The sequence below is a fragment of the Trichechus manatus genome, unplaced genomic scaffold, assembly GCF_000243295.1.
Source record: "Trichechus manatus latirostris isolate Lorelei unplaced genomic scaffold, TriManLat1.0 scaffold00108, whole genome shotgun sequence".
Taxonomy (NCBI): Eukaryota; Metazoa; Chordata; class Mammalia; order Sirenia; family Trichechidae; genus Trichechus; species Trichechus manatus.
Window position 1 is genome coordinate 4,208,511 of NW_004444044.1, and position 21,903 is coordinate 4,230,413.

Sequence of the window (21,903 nt, forward strand, 5' to 3'; positions counted from 1 at the left end):
CTTGACATGGAATGTATTTCATGGGTGCATATTTGGATTTTGTTCCATACTGATGGGGCTGAATTGAATATAGTGAGAAATGTTATTAACCCTGTCCATATCTTCTTTCATTTGCATTAATTTCTCCTGACCCCTCCCACTATGAACAAATTGCAGTGGTCTGGGTTATAAGTTTAAATTAGATAAAATTCTGCCTTTGAGGTGTGTGGAGAAAGAGTATCACCTTGGTTTGCTTTTGTGATTACTTTTATCGGTGTCATCTTCCACTCTCAAACATACCAAAATGAAACATCAAATGCCCTAATCTCTGGCTCTCAATATAAGCGACTTGAGGACAGCCAATGTGATTTACAATTCTTTGTTGTTACTGTATGTTTTAGATGATCAAAAATACTTTGCTTGTTGAAAATTAAATCTGTGGCTTTCTAGGAGACAGTGGGATATAGGTGGTTGTGAGAAAATCTGAACTTGTCCTCACATGGCTGGGTGTCCCTTCCCCGACCACAGTGCTCCCTACTTTCAAAGAAAGCCCTATATATAGATTACCATTTAAGTGTCTTGAGACAGTGTAGTTTCTGGAAGCGCCCAATTTTCTTCCATCCCCAAAGAAGAAAAAGAGTGAGTTTTCAAAATGCTTTTTAATATATATGTCTTTCAGGCCAGAGGCGGCATACTATTATATTTCAAAGACAAATTTTTCCATTTGGTTACATTTTCTGGAAATCTGTACTCTCTAGTAGAATATATTTTCTGAAATTTCAAGAAAGTTTTCAGGTAAAATAAGTATTACTATCTTCTGATATTCTTCAGTGTATCTCAAACTATTCCATAATAAAGTCAATGAAAAAGATTCACATGTATCACTAAATCTTAGTGGTGGTTTAGTTGAAAACAGTATAAACAGCTCACTGAATTCCTGGAAGAAAATAAAACCCCTTTTAAATGCAGATAAAAGCATATTTAATTTTTACGTTTTGACTTAAGATCAAAGTCCCCCTCCTGAGCAGAAATATCAAGACTTTTTTTTTTTTGTCATTTCCAAAGATACTTGGTTTTAGACTCCTCCCAGGTAAAATGATTATCTTTGCTTGTTGGTGCTAGAAGAGCTTATTTTTGCAATACTTTATTAGGCTCATCTGAGGATATTGGCATAAAGTTCTAGTTCACCTACTGGGCTAACTCCAGTCTATTACTAGTGCCTGGTGGTAGCACTACATTAAGAAGGTTCTGAGGCTCATCCAGGATCAGTGAGTGAAAAAGAATATTATAATTGATTAACTGCATCTGCTATGGGCCACTGTTGAGGGGGAAGGGAATGGGAAGAGAACAGTCTGTTTCCAAATATTTCCTGCTTTGACCTAATATGGAAAGTATGTTATGCCAGCAACTAAGTATCTTTTTTTTCAGGGTTAATACAGTAGAGTTGGTGGCACATCCTCAAACCTAGAGCTCAGTTAAAACATTCTCTCTTGTTGCTGGAATCAACTGTGAATGGGTAGAAGGGCTTCCTCATTTTCTTTGGATCTGTATTTGTTAAGGCAAGACAAAACACTCTCCTGTCTTACTCCTCAAATGATTTTCATGGACCTGGGCATTTTCCAGCCTCGGAGAACTTACCATCTGGTGAATCTGTGGTGGTTTCCTCAGTGGTATGCATGCCCCTTTGGAGGCCAGAAGGGGTGGTCACTCCATACATATCATCTGTGCCACTGGGAGTAGGGAGGTGACCTTCTGGGGTTCTCTGGATGGCAGGATTTACTCCTGCTTGTCCTGCAGGAAGGATTCCCTCCTGGACCTCTGGAGTAGCCCCTGCCTGACTGGTAGGCAGGATGGCTCCCGGGAACAAGGGCTGGATGAGGAGACCTGCGAAGATTTGTGGGGCCACTGCCTATAATGAAGGAGTGAAACAGAAAACAAAGTCAAAAGGAGCACACTTAAGGCTGATCAACCCACATTTTCTCCTCTGAGGGTAACAATTTTGTGTAGGAAGAGCAGGATGAGAGGGGTAAAGTCAGAGAAAGCAACAAAGGTTTGGCATTCCTCAGAGGAAATGCTTCCTTCTCTTGACCCAAGTCTGATGCTGGTTTCATTATTGGGAGTCCTTGCTGTGTTGAATCACTTTCAGAAAAGGGAAGCAAAAATCAAGCTAGTCACAGGAAAAGGAATAATCCATAATTTGCTATTATCAGGTATATCTGTAAATAGAACTAAGGCAAAAAATCCATAAAATTATGGTGGTGAGCTCTGTTATTTACCTAAACCACAGCCTTTCTTTTGCCCATAAGAATTGTCCATAAAAAAAGTAATAAAGGGGATTAAATATTAATGGAAAAACTAATTCAAGTAGATTAATCAGTCTTCTTCCTCATAGCTTGTATTCCTCCAAGTTTTTTTCGGTGTATTTTTCAAAAGCATTGAACTATTGAGTCAGAAATATATTTCTCTCGGCAATTTGGCCACCTGTGCATTCCTTGAGGTTACTTAAGGAATTCCTCTCTACTGGACTATCAATGATTTGCACATGGCACAATGGTTAAAGTGCTCAGCTGCTAACTGAGAGGTAGGCGATTTGAACCCACCAGCTGCTCCAAGGGAGAAATATGTGGCAGTCTGCTTTCGTAAAGATTACAGCCTTGGAAACCCTATGGGGCAGTTCTACTCTGTCCTATAGGGTTGCTATGAGTCAGAATTGACTCAATGGCAATGGGTTTGTTTTTTTTTTTTAAATGAATGAATGCTATTGCTGCCTACACTTTTTTTTTTTCCTGGAAAAATATTACTGTGAACAGTTCCTCTTAAGATGAAATAATTTGATATCAGTTGGGTGTGGAGAGAGTACAGGCAGGAGCCAGTTCTCTGGGATTAACACTATTGATTGTGTTCTCATACAGTAAAAAGTGTTGAGGGCCCATAATTAAGATTTAGATCCATTTCCTCGCATGTGGTTCTTAAATTTTAGTTTGCATAAGAACCATCTGAGTAATTTGTTAAAAAGGCAGATTCCCAGGCTCCATTGCTAGAGATTCTGATGAGCAGGTCTGGAGCAGGACCCAGCGATCTGCATTTTTAACTAGTACTCCAAAGGATGGTGCTTTGGTGGTCCAATCTGAAGTTTGGGAAGCCCTGTTTTAGGTTTAAGAGGTACTGAAACCAGAATTAGACTTATGCTGGATGAAAGACAAGTAGAATGCAGAATTTTTCAAAGCAGTGGTGTGATAACTACAGTTTTGAAATTAAAAAAGTGGGTGATGACCATCATTAAAAATAAAGAGACTATAAATTACTAGAATGCATTTCACACAGTAAAGATATTTTTTCTCGAACTTGTATGTGTTTGTGTGTGCGTGTGTATTAAGTTGCATGAAAATGTAGTTGTTACTGTGGGTTGTACTAAAAAAAGTTTGAAAACCACTTATATAATGGATGGAACAATGGTTATGCATCTGAATCCACTCTTTTACTGTTTTTGGGGTCTAAATTCCTTAAGCTCTCTGAGCCGCAGTTTGTCTGTAAAGCTGAGTTAAAAATCTCTGCTATGTAGTTCGGTGAAGGTTAAAGGTAATGCACGTAAAAGATTTGCTAAGATGCTTATTATATAAAGCAGCTCTGGTGGTGCAATGGTTAAGAGATTGGCTGCTAACCAAAAGATTGCTGTTCGAATCTACCAGCCACTCTTTGGAAACCCTATGGGGCCATTCTACTCTGTCCTATAGGGTTGCTATGAGTCAGAATTGACTCGATGGCAATGAGTTTGGTTTTTTGGTTTTATTATATAAAAGAAGCTTAATAAACTGGTAGATGTGGGTGTTAATGAACCAATGTTAGCAAAGCAGCCACTAGGTCCATTACTTGATTATTATTTATGGAAAATCTATCAAATCTCTTTTTCATAATAAAAGATTGTTTAAAAACTGTGCTCTTAGATATTTCTTCAATACTTTAGTTCTGTTGTCATATTTAGATACCATGTTAATTCAAGCTATTTCCCCTAAAAATGAGGGAATGCATAGAAGTGACCAATAATGGTAAGATAAGTTTTATTTAGCTTTGGCCCTTTAGTTATTTATATGCATATAGGAAAGAGTGGATTAATCACTATCAGATACTAGAAAAAGAACATATTTTCTCCTAAAAATGAAAACTCCAACTCAAGAGAATGAATCTTTTCTGTAAGAAGTATCAATATTTATATTATTATTCTACATCTGTATACATTTCAATATTTTAGAATTCTGAATTTTAATCAATATGAAGTTTAAAGATTATGAACTGATTCTGACAGCAATATATGGAAAAAAGTTAAGTCACGTTAATGGGAAAGTAGCTGGAGAAGGATGATGCAATGCCCAGTTTAGAGACAGGATACTCTAATGCTAGGACATATAAAAAGGGTCAGTCTATCGTAACGTGCACCAAATTCAGGGTTTGTGGTCAAGAGGGGCTATGTGAGGACGGAAAACAGAATTGTGGTACAAGTGAAAATAATTTGAAATGTTAGTAATTTTTTTTTTTTTTTACCAATTCCTCTGAGCTTAGGATAACACCCTAGAAGCAAAATGAGAAATACGAGATATTAGAGATATTTTAACATACTATAGGCAAGATATGTATCATATAACTTAAAAATTTAAATACTTCCATGGTTTATAAAAAGAGATTTTGCATTTTCCACAATATCTTAAACTTCCTTTGTGAGCTGTATCACAAAATTCAAGTCAACATATGATACTGGACTGTTAACATATATACCCGAGTGGTGTGAGGTCAGATGCCTTTTAAAAATGTTATGTTTTCTGATTATTAAATAATGTATGCATATCATAGGAAACTTCAAGAATACAGAAAGCAATGAAGAGCAAAACTAAAAGCCACAAGCCCACCATGCAGAGTTTGATGTATTTTCTTCAGATGTTTTCCACACATTTCTTTTTTACATACATAATAGAACTCATGTTATTTATACCATTTTGTGTTTTGTCTTTTCTTTTAAGATTACACAACAATCATTTCACCACATTATTGAGAATTTTAATGCATGTAATTTTGAATGGCCCTATGGTATTTGCTCTTACGATGCACAGTTTACTTAACCATTTTCCTTTTGCTGTAAATTTAAGTTGCACACAATATTTTCCTCTACTATAAATATTATTTTGATGATACATTTGTATATAAACCTTTTCATTTTCTTGGGATGTGTTCCTACATGTAGAATTAGGAGTTGACATGAATCTTACATGTGATTCTGTTTTCAGAAGTAAAAGCTGTCATCTGATAAAGATATTTGATCTTGGACCTTGGTAATTTTATCAATGATCTCAAGAATGACCTTTCTTAAAGATAAATGAGAGGGGACAGAAAATGTGTAACACTTCTAGGGAAAACACATACAGTTAAAAAATATATTGACGATTAAAAAATAAATCCCAAGAGTCATTAAATTAATCCTATTAACTCATTTCTTTCTTAACAGCTTGGTTTAAAGGGTTGACTGGTTGCTTCATCTGTGACATTTACTAACTGTTTGACTGTAAATATCTCCAGTTACAAATCTTCAAATTGAAAATAAAAATATTATCCACAAAAAGTTGTGAAGATTAAATTAGATAATATGGTAAAGTACTTTTAGAATAGTATTTGACAAGTAGTAGGTGCTCAATAATTGTTAGCTCTTGTTATTACAGTATTTATAGAATCAAAATTAAACAGGAAACTTTGTAAATATCTGGTAAATTGAGGCAAGATAAATATTTCATGCTGAGGTGATTTAAAGTCAATATCATATTAAAAAAGTAATCTTACCTGGGCTCCAAGCTGAGCTATAATAATTGGTAACAACTGAAAAAAAGACAGAAAAATTCAATAAAAAATATATTCAAAAATAAGTTCTGGCACATAAAAATATATTCAAAGATGTAAATATTGAAAAGACTTAAAAAGATAAAATATTTGTTGTTTCTGTATATTCTTTAATCATACATACAGACTCAGAACCAGATAGGAATTAGAACTCATCCAATTTTTAAATTAAGAAGGTTAGACCCTGAAAGGTTTAGAAACTTGTCCAAGGCTGCATATTTAGAAGGTGGAAGTTAGTAACTTGAATGAACAAAAATAATTTTGGTCCCAAATTATCTCCAAACCACAAATTATTCCGAAGTAGTAATTATAATAAAATGCATATGTTTCTTTTATGTGGCCTCTCAGAAGAGACATCAAAATATTTAATGGATATTTTGAAATAAAGATTTTTTCAAACATATATATTTAATCTTGTAATGGTTGCCTGAATATTTTGTTGTTAAAATAGATCACTGGTAGTAAATAATGGGCGATATTGCTCAGTAATCCCCGGTATTGGCAGAACTCCTAGAACTAGATGAGAAATACTTTAATTATCACCGACAGCTCCTTAAATGTTATGAATTTATAGCTGAAAAAGATTTGGGTGGTGTATTGGTGTGCTCTAGAATTCTCTTGTACTTCAACAGCTAGCCTAGAGTTGGTCAAAGAAATTTAGGATTTTAAAGATTTATTTTTATTTCTATAAAATATTCATTTCACAATGTCAGGAAAGTTATCACAATGGATATACTAACCAATGTAAAGGCTGTGAAGTCTTATGAAATATACTCTTACCTTATCATTTCCCAAGACATATTGTACAGCAATATCCATAATGCCAATAGGTAGAAAATTCATGCATTTGAGAAAGAATCTTACGCTCAGTTAATCAGGTCCTTGGTTACTAACAAAAAAACAACCTATGGGGTAGCAACAGGAAAGCAAGTTGCAGGCACAGGACACTTGGTATTTGGGAGAAAAAATGATTGAAATTTCTTCTTTAAAGGTGAGTTGGGGTGGAAGGGATAAAAAGATACAAGGAAGAAACCACATATGTCTAAGTAAAACTGTGATGAAAGGTAATTTAATTGTTCATCAAGTAATAATAAGGATAAAAATTTTCTTCCTAGTTGTTGCTGGAGAAATGATTTGACATAATAATAGTTAATACTTACGAGCATTTACTATGTGATGGGCACTATTCTAAATGTTTTATATATACATGAAGTTCCCGGATTACGAACGAGTTCTGTTCCTAAATCTGTCTTTAAGTTGAATTTGTATGTAAGTCGGAACAATTAGGTATGGTTCGTATCTAACATCAGTTAGTCAAATGTTTGTCTTAGTATATAATATGTAGTGTAACATTTTATGCATAAAAACATCAAAGAAACACTTCCAGATACACTAAAACTTCTTTAACATATAATACAACAATAATAATAATGTTTTGATGTGTGTTGAAAAGTTTGTTATTATGAACCATTGTATGTACCTTGAATTTTTAATATAATAGGCTTTACGGGGGTTGGTTCATAACTACATGCTGTATATAAGCTGGGTATTCATAACCCAGGGACTGCCTGTATTTACTTATTTAATCCTTATACTAGCTCTAGAGGTAGGTTCTACTTTAATCCCTATTTTAATGATGAGGAAAGCGAGCCACAGAGCGGTTAAATAACTTGGCCAGTATCACATAGTAAGTGGAGAGCTGGGATTTGACTGGAGGCTGCGAAGTTCTAGAGTTCACTCTTAACCATGTTGGCATTGCTTTGATAAATGAGAGCTGAGGACAGATGCCCAGAGTTCTGGCAGAGAAGAAGTCATTTTCCACGGGGAGAGGAAGGGTGGGAGAGACTGGGGGGGCACAAGAGAAGGTTAGGTGTGGGGACCCTTGGTGGTGGCATGGCCTAGAAATGGAGAATGGCAATTGATATATATTGTTGTCTGTTGGGGAGTGTTCAATAAGTCAAACCTCTCCAAAATTTCAGTAACATCTACTGTGCCCACTGATGCCTTTGGCACGAGTGGATGGATATTCTGGAGAAGATGAAGGTGTACTGAGTCTGGCTTTAAGGTTAAAACAGAGAAACAATTGAGACTGAAGCTGAGCCGTCAGCATATGGGTTACACCAGGATCATGCAGTAAACAGATCCTGATTTTATTTGCATGTTTCTCAAGTCCTTGTCAGAGGGTAACTTTTATTATCAAGGTATAAATAAGCGGGAAATATTTTAAGTGAAGGCTCGGTATCAACTTGATGGCAATGGATTTGGTTTTGGTTTGGTTCTATATATCTGTAGGAAATAAGTACTGGATGACAGTCGAGTTTGTGTCTCAATATTAAAAAGAAATAAAATTAGTTATAATGCTACAGAATTTCACAAATATGAATAAATGAAGTAGTACAGTTTCTTGAGTTGCTATTTTGGAAAAATAAAGGTACAGAAGAAAACATCACTTATTTGTGATGTACAATTTAATTAACATTATATTGTAATTAAACTCAGCTTTGATTATAATTACTAACTGATACAAGCTTGCTCTTATTGAAACCTGGTGGTATCCCTAAAAAACCAAACAACCAAACCCATTGCCATTGAGTCAATTCCGACTCATAGTGACCCTACAGGACACAGTAGAACTGCCCCGTACGGTTTCCAAGGAGCGCCTGGTGAATTCGAATTGCCGTCCTTTTGATTAGCAGCTGTAGCTCTTAATCACTGCACCACCAGGGTTTCTGTGGTATCCCTAGTGACAGGCAAAAGGTTGGGATATATTCATGCCTCATAATTTCAGACTATGTATTAAAAGTCTTACACTTTTGTGTACCTTTTGACCCAGAAATTCTATTCCTAAGAATTGATCCTAAGGAATAATCATGAAGATGATCATTGACTTAGTTTTAAGGAGTTATAAAGATATCCACTATCTCACTGTTTATAGACCCAAAGAAAAATACCCTAAATTTTCAGCAATAGAGGGCTTAGAAGATGATGGAATACTAAGCAATCATTTAAAACGATGTTATAATTGAATATTAAAAAAGTAAAAACTATTCAAAATGTATTAAGTAGAAAAAAAATCACATTCTAGAACATTAGATGGAGCTCCTGGGTGGTGCAAATGGTTAAGTACTTGACTACTAACCAAAAGATTGACAGTTTGAATCTATCCAGAGACACCTTGGAAGAAAGGCCTGGTGATCTGCTTCCAAAAGATCATTTCCCTGAAAACACTATGGAATGCAGTTCTACCCTGCAACTCATAGGGTTACTATGAGTCAGAATTGGCTCAATGGCAATTGGTTTGGTTTATTTGGTTTAGAACATCATGCATGGTAAGAAGATATTTTCTTTTAAAAATGTACTTAAAATGCATAGAAGAAAGACTGGAAAGACATTTCCTAGAATGTTGACAGTGTTTAATTCTGGGTGGTAGGATTATGGGTGATTTTATTTTATTCTTTTTGTTCATCTGTATTTTCTAATGTCTCTGTAATTAACATATATTACTTATGTAATAGCAAACAAAAACATTTCTACGAAAAATCAGGCCAATATGTGGGTATGAGGGTGCTGGGGAGAATGAGCTATCCAAAAGTACTTAGTTTAGCCATAAAGGGATCATTTTATTTTTCTCCAGAGCCTATAAAGTTTTGGACAGGTTTCAAGAAGGTAAAATTTTGGATTTTATAGTTAAAATACATACACTTCTGAAAGGGGCAATGCTGTAAGCATGTAATTACATCTTAGTGTAAGTGGGTTTTCCAGAGTTTTTCCTGAAAGCAAGTGATAACGGGAGTTGGTAAAGAACTAGAAAGTCCTTGGAGACTTGAGAGGAAGCATGGAAAAAGGGCACAGAAAGAGGGAAGATTCGATTTGCTGAAGATAGACATTATCAGCCTCATAATTTTTCTTTGGAATGATCATGGTCATCCAGGAAGTCTTCAACAGAAAACAGAATAGGCTAGAGAAGAATCATGATACCTCTCAATTACCCGCCTTACCTTCCTCACTTTTTAATTTCCCCCAACTCTTCACATTTTCCTTACTCCTCAAAAATGTATTATTGAGAGGTTATGGGATAGCGTGCTCTGTTTTCTGGGTGTGTTTTTTCACAGATTTTCAGCAAGAACAAAATTACCAAAGACTGTTCTACTTCCAGTAGAACATCCAATTTTATCTGGGTAAAATTTAAAAGAAGCTTGAAAAAAATTCTTCCTTCCCTTTAGACTTCTACCTGAGAGAAAATGCTCCTTAATGTTAATCTGATGTCCAGTTGTTGAACTTACTTGTGATTGCAGCTGCTGTTGTACAGCCAACCCCCCCAAGTTCAGTGGGAGGGTCTGGGCACCAGGTGCCATCCCTGTAGCAGTATTTAGCTGTTGGGCAATAAAGAAAATTTTTATTGTATTTTTTTCAATTTGAACATTCAGAAAGCTAAAATGTATTTACTAAATATAAAATATGTTTAAAGGGAGACTTTGCTATGTAAATACATAGAATCCTATTTCATATGGATTAGATATAGAGTTGAAGTACGAAGTGTACTAATACATACAGCCATAACATCCAGGGATAATTTTCCCTACATCAAGTTTTTCTTTGTTATTTAATCCATTCTCTTTGAAAATTACTTAGGTAACTTTATTCTCACTTTTTCCTTTTGGATATAACAACAACAGCTCCTGGGATTTCTCTGATGGTGCTCTTATGAAGAATTGAATTCCTTCATGGTTAGCCCCATGAAAACTGAGGGACAGAATAAAATATCTGGTCTGGAATATGGACTAGATGACTGGAAATAAAATCCACTCTGTCAAGGAAAGGAACTTATTATTTTTTCCTTCAAACAAACTGAACTATGCAGAGATTCTATGAGAAGACTAAAGATCTTTCTATGCCTTCTAGTTTGTTCTTATTGTTGGGGCGATGAGTCAGTCATAGTGTTGCTGTGGGTATGTGAATGATGTAGAGGGCAGTGAAGAGTTATTGCAGTGGGGTTGGGAGAGGAGCTCAGAGAAGAGACAAGCATTAGAGAAGTAAAGACGTGAAACTAGATTAATTTCTTTGGTGGTTCTCTATGAAAATCTTTTTATAATGTACTGATTGACATCCAACTCTCCTTGAATTTCCGCTGTCTTCTCTCTTTCAACTTATCTACAATGAATATGTGTGTGTGTATGTATATATATGCTCAACATTAGGTATTATGTTTAACAGTGGATATGAAAATGATATAAAAGAGTACTTACCAGTTGCAGATCTGACCCCGGTGTGAGCAGCTGGGTCAGCGGTATTAGACTCAAAGAAGGGAAGACCTGTAGGGCATTGAAACTGATGTATGAGAGAAGAGGATGTCTGTGCCCTCTAACCTGTCAAAGGTGGATATGCTCAACTAACCTATACTCAAGTCAGAGGGGAATTGACAGTGAAGGTAAATAAAGATGAAGCTTCAGGGCATCCTACTTGCATTGTCCTCTTCCAAGGCCCTGGGAGGCACCCTAGCAATGTGTCAAGTTATGGTATTTATCAGCTTAGAAACTTTGTATTTTGTTTTCTCGCTGTAAATAAATATTCACCTTCCTTAAACCAAAAAAAAAAAAAAAAAACCAAAAAACAAACTTGTTCCTGTCGAGTGGATTCTGACTCATAGCATCCCTATAGGACAAAGCAGAACTGCCCCATAGGGTTTCCAACGAGCATCTGGTGGATTCTAACTGCTGACCTTTTGGTTAGCAGCTGAGCTCTTAACCACTACACTACCAGGGCTCCAATATTCAACTTAGGACCTAATTTTACATATTTAGTTTTATATTTTTTTTTCTTAAAGAGGGGCTTCAAATTGTATGAGTTTCACGTCCCTTATAGAGTAAGACTGGCTCCTGACTTGAGTGTTCTATAATATTCATAGAACTAAAAAGAGAATTCTAGATTCTGGCATTATCTGATTATGCTATTTCCTAAAGTCTCGATGTAGGTAAGGAGAAGGTCCTTTTGGGTAGAGGAATGGTTGGCGTGAGAAGAAGGTTTGTAGCCAAGAGATGCAGTTTTCAAAAGTATTTAAATATGTTTCAAAGAAACAGATTTTACAACAACATATAGCTCATCAGCAACAACAAAATTCTAATAAAAACATAAGGAAATCTGCAGTTATTTGTATAGGGCACCTCTTAATCCTTGTTAACTCCGGCAGATATCATATATATGTCAAGGGCATAGATGACCAACTTTTATAGATAGATGTACTTATTCCTTTTCAAAGTTTACTTAATTTGGTTGCTAAACCAAATTATTTTTCAGACAAAAGAGAAAAGAATGAGAATGTTTGCTTTTCCTAGTCAAAAATGAAAAAAAAAAAAGCTTTGGTTCTTATTTTTCCTCTCAGACGGAAAGCCTCACACTCGTTCAGTCGTGAGGCTGTATAAATCTTGGTTTTAAATCTATTAGTCTTAACATGTTTTCTTTCCTGGTTTGTAAATGTTCTCTGTTAAAGGACACTTACCTGATCTGGCTGCTGTTGGTTTAGCAGTGTTGCCTGATCCGGAACAAGCTTTGCTGGAAGAGGTCCCAAAGCTGTGTTGAGCTGCGTCTGTGGTAACAAATATTTGATGAAGCAGAACTGTGTTTGAGGTTTTGAATCCACCTAAGTCCAGGAGCTAACAGGTTGTCACCAAATGCAAAAATGTCTCTCTTTACGGTCCCCGTGTTTTAGAACACTTTTAATTCCCTGGTTGGAATGGAACATTTTGTGCATGACAGGAGATGGAATTGTGGAGTAGAAAAATGGCAGAGCAGGTGGGGTAGGGTGGGGAGGGTAGGGAGGGGGATCGGGTGGGGGCAGGCGACATGGGATTTCTGGTGGTATTTTCCAGTTCCCTTTTCTTTTCTGTAACTGCCGTCCTCCTTTGTCAGGACACAAAATATATAATCTGCAGTTTAGCTCTGTGCACATTTGCTTTAATCTAATGCTTGAGGGTAAATTGCTGTAATTTTGATTGCATTTTCTTTTGCCTCATACCTTACACGTCACTTCCTGTAATGGAAGTTCAGTTCTCTTCTTGGCTAGGGTATTTCCTTGGTGTGTTAAGAATCACAGAATTTTTTAGGTGAAAACGTCCTTGCTATTGTTATGGTCTAGTTGTATGGTTATGTTTTATAGATGAGGAAACTGAGGCCCAGAGAAGCAAAGTGCCTTGCTCAAAGTGACATGGTTAGTAGTAGCAGAGCCAGTACTAGAATCCCTGCAAGTGCTCTTGGGCTTTAAGAAACAAATTCTTCCATTTGTGTCTCTCAGCACACCCTCTGCAGTCAGGTAGAAGCATCCTGGACAGGATGATCCCAGTCGGCCTTTGCTCCTGACCTTATCCCAGAGGGTAGTGTGACATGGGCCTCAAGCACCGGACCTGTACTTGGGTCGCCTTGGATTTACCTTGGCGCTGCTGCTGACTCTTGGTTTGACTTCGGATTTTTTCCCTCAGTTGTAAAAAGAGTGGTTGACATTATCTGTGCTTGGAGGTCCCTTTAAGTTTTAAGACTATGTCAGTATAAAAAAACCCAAACCAAACCCTTTGCCATGAAGTCGATTCTGACTCATAGCGACCCTATAGGACAGAGTAGAACTGCCCCACAGGGTTTCCAGGGAGTGGCTGATGGATTCGAACTGCCGATCTTTTGGTTAGCAGCTGAAAGCTTAACCACTGTACCACCAGGGTTCCTATGTAAGTACAGAGCCTTTAAATAAGTCTTTTCACCCTCTATAATCTATTGTTAGCACAGCAGCCAGGTGAACCTTTGAAAGCAAAAGTTTGATTTTGCCACTCTTCTGCTTAATCCTTGCATTGACTTCCCATTTCACTCAGAGGAAAAACAAGACCTTAAAATGACCTTCATGAACTAGGCCTCCAGTGCCTCTCTGACCTTCTGCCTCACCTCATTCCCTCTTGCTCACTCTGCTGCAACCGTCCAGGCTCCTTGCTGTTCCTAGGACAGGTCAAGCCTACTCCTGTCTCAGGCCTCCCCTTCACCTGCTCCCTCTGCCTGAGTGCTCTTTTCCCAGATATCTGGTTGGCTCACCCCCTCATCTGCTTCAAGTCTTGGCTCAAATTCATCTTCTTATTGAGGCCTACCCTGACCACTCCTGAATATGCAACCTGCTTCATCACCAACGTCACTCCCTCTACAAGCCTGGTCCACTTTGTTCTGCTCCGTGTTCTTTTTTCCATAACTCTCATCACTCTCTAACTTATTAGGTGACCTACTGATTTATGATAACATTTATCATTTGTCTCCTTTGCTAAAATACAAGCTTCACAAGGGCAGAAACCTCATGTGTTATTCACTGATACATCCCAAGCAGATATGTTAGTGCCTAGCGGGCAGTAAGCACTCAATGAATATTAGTTGAAAGAATGAAATCCTAGTTTCTTCTAAGAGACCCACTTCCTGTGACTTTGATTCGTCTTACATATTTTCTCTCTTTCTACTCATAGTATTCTCCTTCTGGAACTTGTCCCCAAACTTCTGATCTACTGAAAACAATTTTTAGGCTGATACATGTGTCTGCATTTACAAATAGATTTTTTTTATGGCTTCATGATAATTCAATGAATTTGTTTTCAAATATTAAAAAATACCTTGCTCATGTGATCTGATTTTTCATTTGATGAATATTGTTCCTATAACTATTGCACTTTAGTGTCATCTCCCCCATCCCCTGCCCCTACGACCTATCTAGCCGCTCTCACATTACTGGCTGTTAGCAATCTATATTAGCTTGCTCTCTACTCCTCAGTCCACCTTGAATGATAACTGTGCTCCTGAAAAATTTTATTTATCTTGAAATTTCCTGTTAATTTAAAAACACTAGCAAAATCCTATTTAAAAGAATCTTCTGATAAATTTATTTGGTGAAGTGAAAAATTATGTTTTATGGAAAAATTAATTTCCTAATTTAACTTATTTAGAAGGTTAAATTTTTATAGACAACTTCTTTCAAGTCAGACAAGTGCATATTTGGAGTGAAATAAGAGAGGTTGGTTATTCATGTCTTGCTCCACCCCCTGCAAGCTCACCCTGTTTACCTCCTGCATTGAACTAATCAGTTATAATTTAACATTTCTACAAAAAATTTTTCATTTTATTTGGATTCATAATCAATACCCATGGAAGCAGCAGTCAGGAAATCAGATGACGTATTGCATTGGCCAAATCTGTTCTAAAAGACCTTTAAAGTGTTGAAAAGCAAAGATGATACTTTGAGGACTAAGGAGCGCCTGACCCAAGCCATGGTATTTTCAATTGCCTCATATGCATGTGAAAGCTGGGCAATGAATACGGAAGACCGAAGAACTGATGCCTTTGAATTATGGTGTTGGTGAAGAATACTGAATATACCATGAACTGCCAGAAGGACCAACAAATCTGTTTGGGAAAGAGTACAGCCAGAATGCTCCTTAGAAGTGAGGATGGTGAGACTTTGTCTCATGTACTTTGGACACGTTATCAGGAGGGATCAGTCCCTGCAGAAGGACATCATGCTTGGTAAAGTACAGGGTCAGTGAAAAAGAGGAAGACCCTCAACAAGATGGATTGACCCAGTGGCTGCAACAGTGGGCTCAAGCATAGCAATGATTGTGAGGATGGCCCAGGACCGGGCAGTGTTTCGTTCTGTTGTACGTAGGGTCAGAACTGACTCAACAGCACCTAACAATAACAATTTAAAAAATTATTTGATTAATACCTATATTCCTTCTGAACACCATGAGGGATCATGGTTTATTTTTTGATTTTTTTATTTGCTTACCATTGTATATTCAGCTGTTAGCATAGTGTCTAGCATACAGAGAGTTTTCAGTAGATATTTGTTGATTGTACGAATGACTATAAAAGTGTCAAGTGAGCTGGAAGCTCAACTAAGGATGGAATATTTTTGTTCTGCTATTTCATATCAAATACAGCCTAATTTTTTTCTCAGTTGTCCACACTTAAGTATCTCAAACAGTCAAAGAGCAGCCCACTTAGAGCTCCAAAGCACCCATCTCTGTCTATAAAACAATGGAAGACATGGGAGTGTATATGTTTAAGCACTAGTGCTCCTTCTTTCAAAAGCCTGTTATATGTGAACATATTTTGTGATGAAATGTTCTAAGTCAAAAGTGTTCCCCACTTTATTGTATTCCCTTAAACCCATTCTGTTGCCTTTGAGTCGATTCTGACTCATAGTGACCCTATAGAACAGAGTAGAATTGCTCCATAGGGTTTCCAAGGCTGAAAATCATTATGGAAGCAGACTGCCACATCTTTCTCCTGCTGAGTGGCTGGTGGGTTCAAACTGCTGACCTTTTGGTTAGCAGCTGGGGAACTTTAACATTCCCTTCGCATTGTGTAATTTGGTACCATTTTTAGAGTTTATAAAACCTAGATGTTTTGTTCTTGCAATCAGAAAATTCAGAAAATGTAGTTTACCTCTTTAGCCACAAACAAATAACTAGTAGCCTAGAAAATCTTAAATTCTTCCTGGAAAATAGAATAATTGTCTACTAGGGCTTTGAGCAGATACAACCTAAGGCATTTCTTTTCTCCTGAATTTCTACCTACTGCTCTGTCAAAATGATTGAAATTCTACGTGATAGTGTGGACACATTTTAAAAATGAGAATACATTGAAATATGCATTAAGACTGTAACATAAATTAGCTTATAATTTTCCACCTTGGAAAATAAAAACAGAAAACTAAGGGAATGGATCACAGGAAAGAGTTTTGATAGAGGGTAGGAATAGAGATAGGTCTATCAGTAGATGTGCTGCTAAATTGGTTGGTACATAAAATAAACTTGCTGTGCTTACCGGTAATGACTGAGTTGATCCTAGAAGACAAAACAGTAGAATCATAGTCTTCATGTTTCAAATTGCTACCTGTAACAACAAAATAGTGTTACTATTTACTCCATTTTTTTCCTTTTTGAGAGAAGATACTTAAAAAGAATGAATGTTCTACTTAAAACATGATCAATTAATGTTACCTTTATGTACAGCAGACAAAATGTACAGGAAACGTAATATTCAAAGTCCAGTCGATTTCTCCAGTTTACTCTGGTGAAAAATATTATCCTTTGATTTGTGATAGTTCGTAGAAGGAATTTAAACTCAGTTGCAGGAGACTGGCAACTGAGAGACCAATCAGAAGTTAGCTACCAATGTGAAATCATTTGGTTTCTTTCACTTCCCAACACTTCATTAGGTGGGTTATTAGATGCAGACATCATATTACCCAATGTCTACCATTTGAATGGAGGGTATTTCAGGAAGGCAAGACTTGTATAATTAAAAAAAGTGTCGAAAACAAAAAAATTGGAATCTGTCTTCGCTTCCATCTCCTTCCCAAACAATTTCCCATATGTACCTGTTTTAACCTGTATATTTTTGTTCTGTTATACATAAGGTCTCTATGAGTTGGAGCTGACTTGATGGCACCTACAAACAACAACAATGAGCATATAAATCAAACACAAAAATATATAGCTGTCTATATAGTTTTAAAAAATGAGGCCATTAGGTATATTGTTCTGCAACTTACATATAGATTTATTTCATTTATTTAATGGTTATATTATGTTACATTATATTTTTCTCTTGAGGGATGTTTAATAATTCATTTCCATATTACTTTGTGATTATTAAATGGTACAACATAGTTTCACTGCCTTAAAAGTGCTTATTTTCTTTTCTTTTTTTTTTTAGGGCAGTGAAACTACTTTGTATGATATTATAAATGTGGACACATTGCATTTGTCAAAACCCAAAGGACTGTACAACCCTAAAAATGAACCCTAATGTAAACTATGGACTTTACTTAATAATAGTAAATATTGGTTCATCAATTGTAACGAATATACCACACAAATGGAATATAATTTAATAATCTAATTTTTATTAGAATCTAATAACAGGAGAAACTGTATGCAGAGGGGAGAGAGGACATACGGAAACTTTGTACTTTCTGCATAATTTTTTCTGTAAACCTAAAAGTGCTCTAAATATTTTTTAAAAAAATATGGTACAATGAACATCCTTATACTTTTCTTTTTTGTACACTCGGAAGCATTTCTGTAAGCATTATTCCTAGAAGTGCTGTATTAAAAGATAGGTACATTTCAAATTTCAACAAATAATGTAAAATTACTTTCCAGAAATGTTGAATGGGCTGCTTTATTTGAAATGGGAAAAGATATTGCGACCTAAGCAGAACACAGGGGATGCATTGAGGTTTCTTACACACACACAGAAAAATAGCTAAGTGTGGCCTGTGCTTCGCTTGGAGTTTTTGAGGTATGCCATCTCTTTTAATGATGTATTTATAAGGAGAGGTGAGTGTCTGTTCAACAGTTTTTGAGAAAAAGAACAAATGATAAATCTGTGTCATGCCAGGATGTCCCATGGAAGGCTGTCTTAGGTTTGGTTTCTTTAAAGTATGGAGTGTCTGTTAAATGGAAAATTGTCTGACATGATGAGGCTTTCCCTAAATGTTCTCTAACTATTCGATTCACTTACGCAGTCAACTTTTGCTACACGTCAGATACTGTGCTAGGAGTGTGGAATACACTGTCTAGGAGGAGAAACGCAAAAGTTAGCAAATAATTACATGAGTGGCAAATGCAATAATTAGGAGTATACACAGGTATGAAGGAGGGAGTGGTTAATTTTGTCAAGGGCAGAAGGTCAGGGAAGACTTGACAGAGGAGGTGACCCTTGAGCTGGATTTTGGAGAATAAAAAGAAACGTTAATGAATGTCTGCCTTGAGCACTGAGCTCTTTAAAGATCTATCTATATGGGATCAAACTGACAACAGCAGCTCGAACTATTAGATAGGAAACTTAAAGGGCAGTGAGTTTGTGTTAGTGGGGGAGGAACAACTTGGAAATGGGAGGGTGAGAATGGTTGCACAACTTGCAGAATGTAATCAGTGTCACTGAAATGTATACGTAGAAATTGTTGAATTGGTGTATGTTCTGCTGTGTATATTTTCACCAACAGCAAAAGCAAAATAAATTATTAAAAAAAAAAAAAAGAATGCAAGGAGAACACCCAGGCAGAGCAAGAGTCAAGATTTGAAGAGTTATTGTCTCTATCACTGGAACAAAATGAGGGTTGGTGGGTAGCAGTGAGAGATAAAGTTAAAGAGATACGTATTTTTAACTACCTATAGCACTTCTTTTGAAGTAGCGCTGGTGGCACAGTGGTTAAGTGCTCAGCTGCTGACTGAAAGGTCAGTGGTTGGAACCCACCAGGCACTCCAGGGGAAAAAGATGTGGCAGTCTGCTTCTGTAAAGATTACAGCCTTGGAAACTCAATGGGGCAGTTCTACTCTGTCATATAGGGTCACTATGGGTCGGAATTGACTTGATGGCGATAGGTTTTTTTGGTTATAACATTTTTTAGGGTCTGCCTTACTCATTTTGTCATTAGATCAAATATTATCTTTTATAGCTGCTTCATAATTTCATGGCTGTATGGGCTAAAACATAACAATGATCATGAGGATGGCGCAGGACCGGGCAGTGTTTTGTTCTTGTTGTACATAGGGTCACTATGAGTCATAATCGACTCAACAGCATCTAACAACAACAACATGTTTCTCTTGAACTAGATAGAGAGTTCCTGGGACCTTGTCTTGTATTTCTTTAGTGTCCTCTATGTTTTTATAACATTGCAATATACCATATGGTTACCACATGTTGATGAATTAATGGTATAGATATATTCTATAGGGAGTTGGAGCAAGTCTGAACTCAGTGAAGGGCTCAGAGGAGGGTTGGGGTTTTAGCTGGACTTGAAGAGGAAATAGTATTGGAGAGACAGAAAGAATAGCATGGCAAAGGTTTTTGTTCCTTGTGATTGTGAGAGAAGCAACCATACATAAATGGTGAAGTACATGGAAGGGAAGCAACTTTATTTAAATTCTCATGGGTTTTCATAGACAAATTCATTCTTTTATTCAGTCAATCCATTCATCCAGTTCATCACTTAACGTATAGCATACATTGTATTTCCCTGGAGCTATTTCAGTCCCTGGTGATCAAACAGTGAGTGGAAGAGACAAAAATCCACACCTTCATGGAGCTTACATTTTGGCGGAGATGGTGGTGGGGAACATAAATACTCAAGCAGCCTCATTCTGGGGGAGATACCCAATAACCCTGGGGAGTCCTGTTTTCCCAGGCATTATTTTTCAGTGGAAGGGCAGGGGGAAGGATTTCCTTTAATTTTTGTCCCCCCCCCCCAACCGGTGGAGACAGACTTGAATTTTATGCCAGTTTTGTTCCTGGCCTTAGGTAAGGAGACCTGTGTTCTATAACTAGCCTAGAGTATGGTGCTGTTGAATAGCTCATTCAAATTGAATCACTGCTGTGACTGTCTGGGCAGCAAGTGATTCAGGGACCTGACAGTAAGCTGAGTGTCCGTTACAGACATGCCCCCAACCCCAAGCTGGAATGAGACATGCCCCTACTAGGAAACTGAGCAGTCAGTGGGATTACACTGAAATAAACAAGGGAAATTAAGAAGGCTGAGTAATTTCTTAGACAAGAAATTTTAAGTCTGAAAGTAGGTAATTTGCAATAATATAATTATGGAGTTGGTTGACAAGAAGAATGCACTATAAAATGGAAAAAAAATCCTAAACCATTCCAAAACTAGGAGACGTCAGCAAAAACACTGACATAATTTATTTTGCTGAAATGACTCATTAAAGTATTTTATGAACTGCAGGTGACATCTCTGAGCCCTGTAGATCTAGGTACTAGTCTTAGTTATCTAGTGCTGCTATAACAGAAATACCACAAGTGGATGGCTTTAACAAAGAGAAATTTATTTTCTCAAGGTCTAATAGGCTAGAAGTCCAAATTCAGGGTGTCTGCTCCAGGGGAAGGCTTTCTCTCTCTGTTGGCTCTGGAGGAAGGTCCTTCTCCTTAATCTTCCCCTGGACTAGGAGCTTCTCTGAGCAGGAACCCTGGGTCCAAAGGATGTGCTTTGCTCCTGGCACTGCTTTCTTGGTGGTATGAAGTACCCCCAGTCTCTCTGCTCGCTTCTCTCTTTATATCTCAAAAGAGATTGCCTCAAGACACGATCCAATCTTGTAGATTGAGTCATACCTCATTAACGAAACTGTCACCTATTCCATCTCATCAACATCATAGAGGTAGGATTTATAACACACAGGAAATCACACCAGATTATAAAATTGTGGACAATCACACAATATTGGGAATCATGGCCTACCCAAATTGATGCACATATTTTTGAGCAACACTATTCAGTCTATGACAGTACTCCTTGATCTTTTTCATTTGTTTCAGTTTTAAGCTTCTTTGGGTTATGGAAGCTTTTTTCTTTTTTCTTTTTTATTGCACCTCAGGTGAAGGCCCACAGAACAAATAGTTTCCCATAAAACAGCAGCACACACACTGTTCCATGACATTGGTCAACAACCCCACAACATACCAACCCTCTAACCTCTCAACCCCCTTTCTTGGTGAAAATACACATAGCCAAACACACACCACCCCAAAAACCTCTACATTCACAGCTCAGTGACATCGACCACGCCCCTCCAATTGCGCTGCCACTCTCACCCAAGATGAAGGCCCACAGAACAAAATAGCTTCTCATCCAACAGTTACTACAAATGTTGCCCCCTGACAATGGTCAACAATCTCACAACACATCAACAATATCCTTACTCAACCTTGGGTTTCCTATCACCAGCTTCCTTGTCCCCCTCTGCCTTCCTGCTCCTGCCACTGGATTACTATACCTTGCCAGTCTCATTTGGCCCTACGGGGCTGTCCACTCCCAAGCCGAATGGTGAACCCCGGAGATAACTCCACCACCGAGCCAAAAGGGTGTCTGGGGGCCACACTCTCGGGGCCTCCCCAGTCTCCTTTAGGCCAGTAAATGTGGTCTTTTTTTGTGAGTTAGAATTATGTTCTACATCCTTCTCCAGCTCTGTCCAGAACCCTCTGTTGTGATCCTGGTCAGAGCAGTCAGTGGTG

The 21,903-nt window shown here is 37.3% G+C and overlaps 1 protein-coding gene across 1 annotated transcript; it reads right to left on the reverse strand.

Annotated features, from left to right (window-relative positions):
- Window positions 1-1,579: 1,579 nt before the first annotated feature.
- Window positions 1,580-16,752, reverse strand: AMTN (amelotin). The gene is made up of 7 exons (XM_004383357.1): window positions 16,699-16,752; window positions 12,356-12,442; window positions 11,106-11,171; window positions 10,143-10,232; window positions 5,803-5,838; window positions 4,519-4,545; window positions 1,580-1,888 (listed from the first exon to the last, which is right to left on the reverse strand). Exons 1-7 carry the CDS (start codon window positions 16,750-16,752, stop codon window positions 1,580-1,582), a joined length of 669 nt encoding a protein of 222 aa, XP_004383414.1.
- Window positions 16,753-21,903: the final 5,151 nt, after the last annotated feature.

Coding starts and splice junctions, on each gene's coding strand:
- AMTN (XM_004383357.1), bottom strand. CDS start 16,752: ATGAAGACTATGATTCTACTGTTTTGTCTTCTAGGATCAACTCAGTCA. Junction 11,172..12,355: donor ACCAACAGCAGCCAGATCAG/GTAAGTGTCCTT, acceptor AATGCCCTACAG/GTCTTCCCTTCTTTGAGTCT. Junction 10,233..11,105: donor CGGGGTCAGATCTGCAACTG/GTAAGTACTCTT, acceptor ATTGCCCAACAG/CTAAATACTGCTACAGGGAT.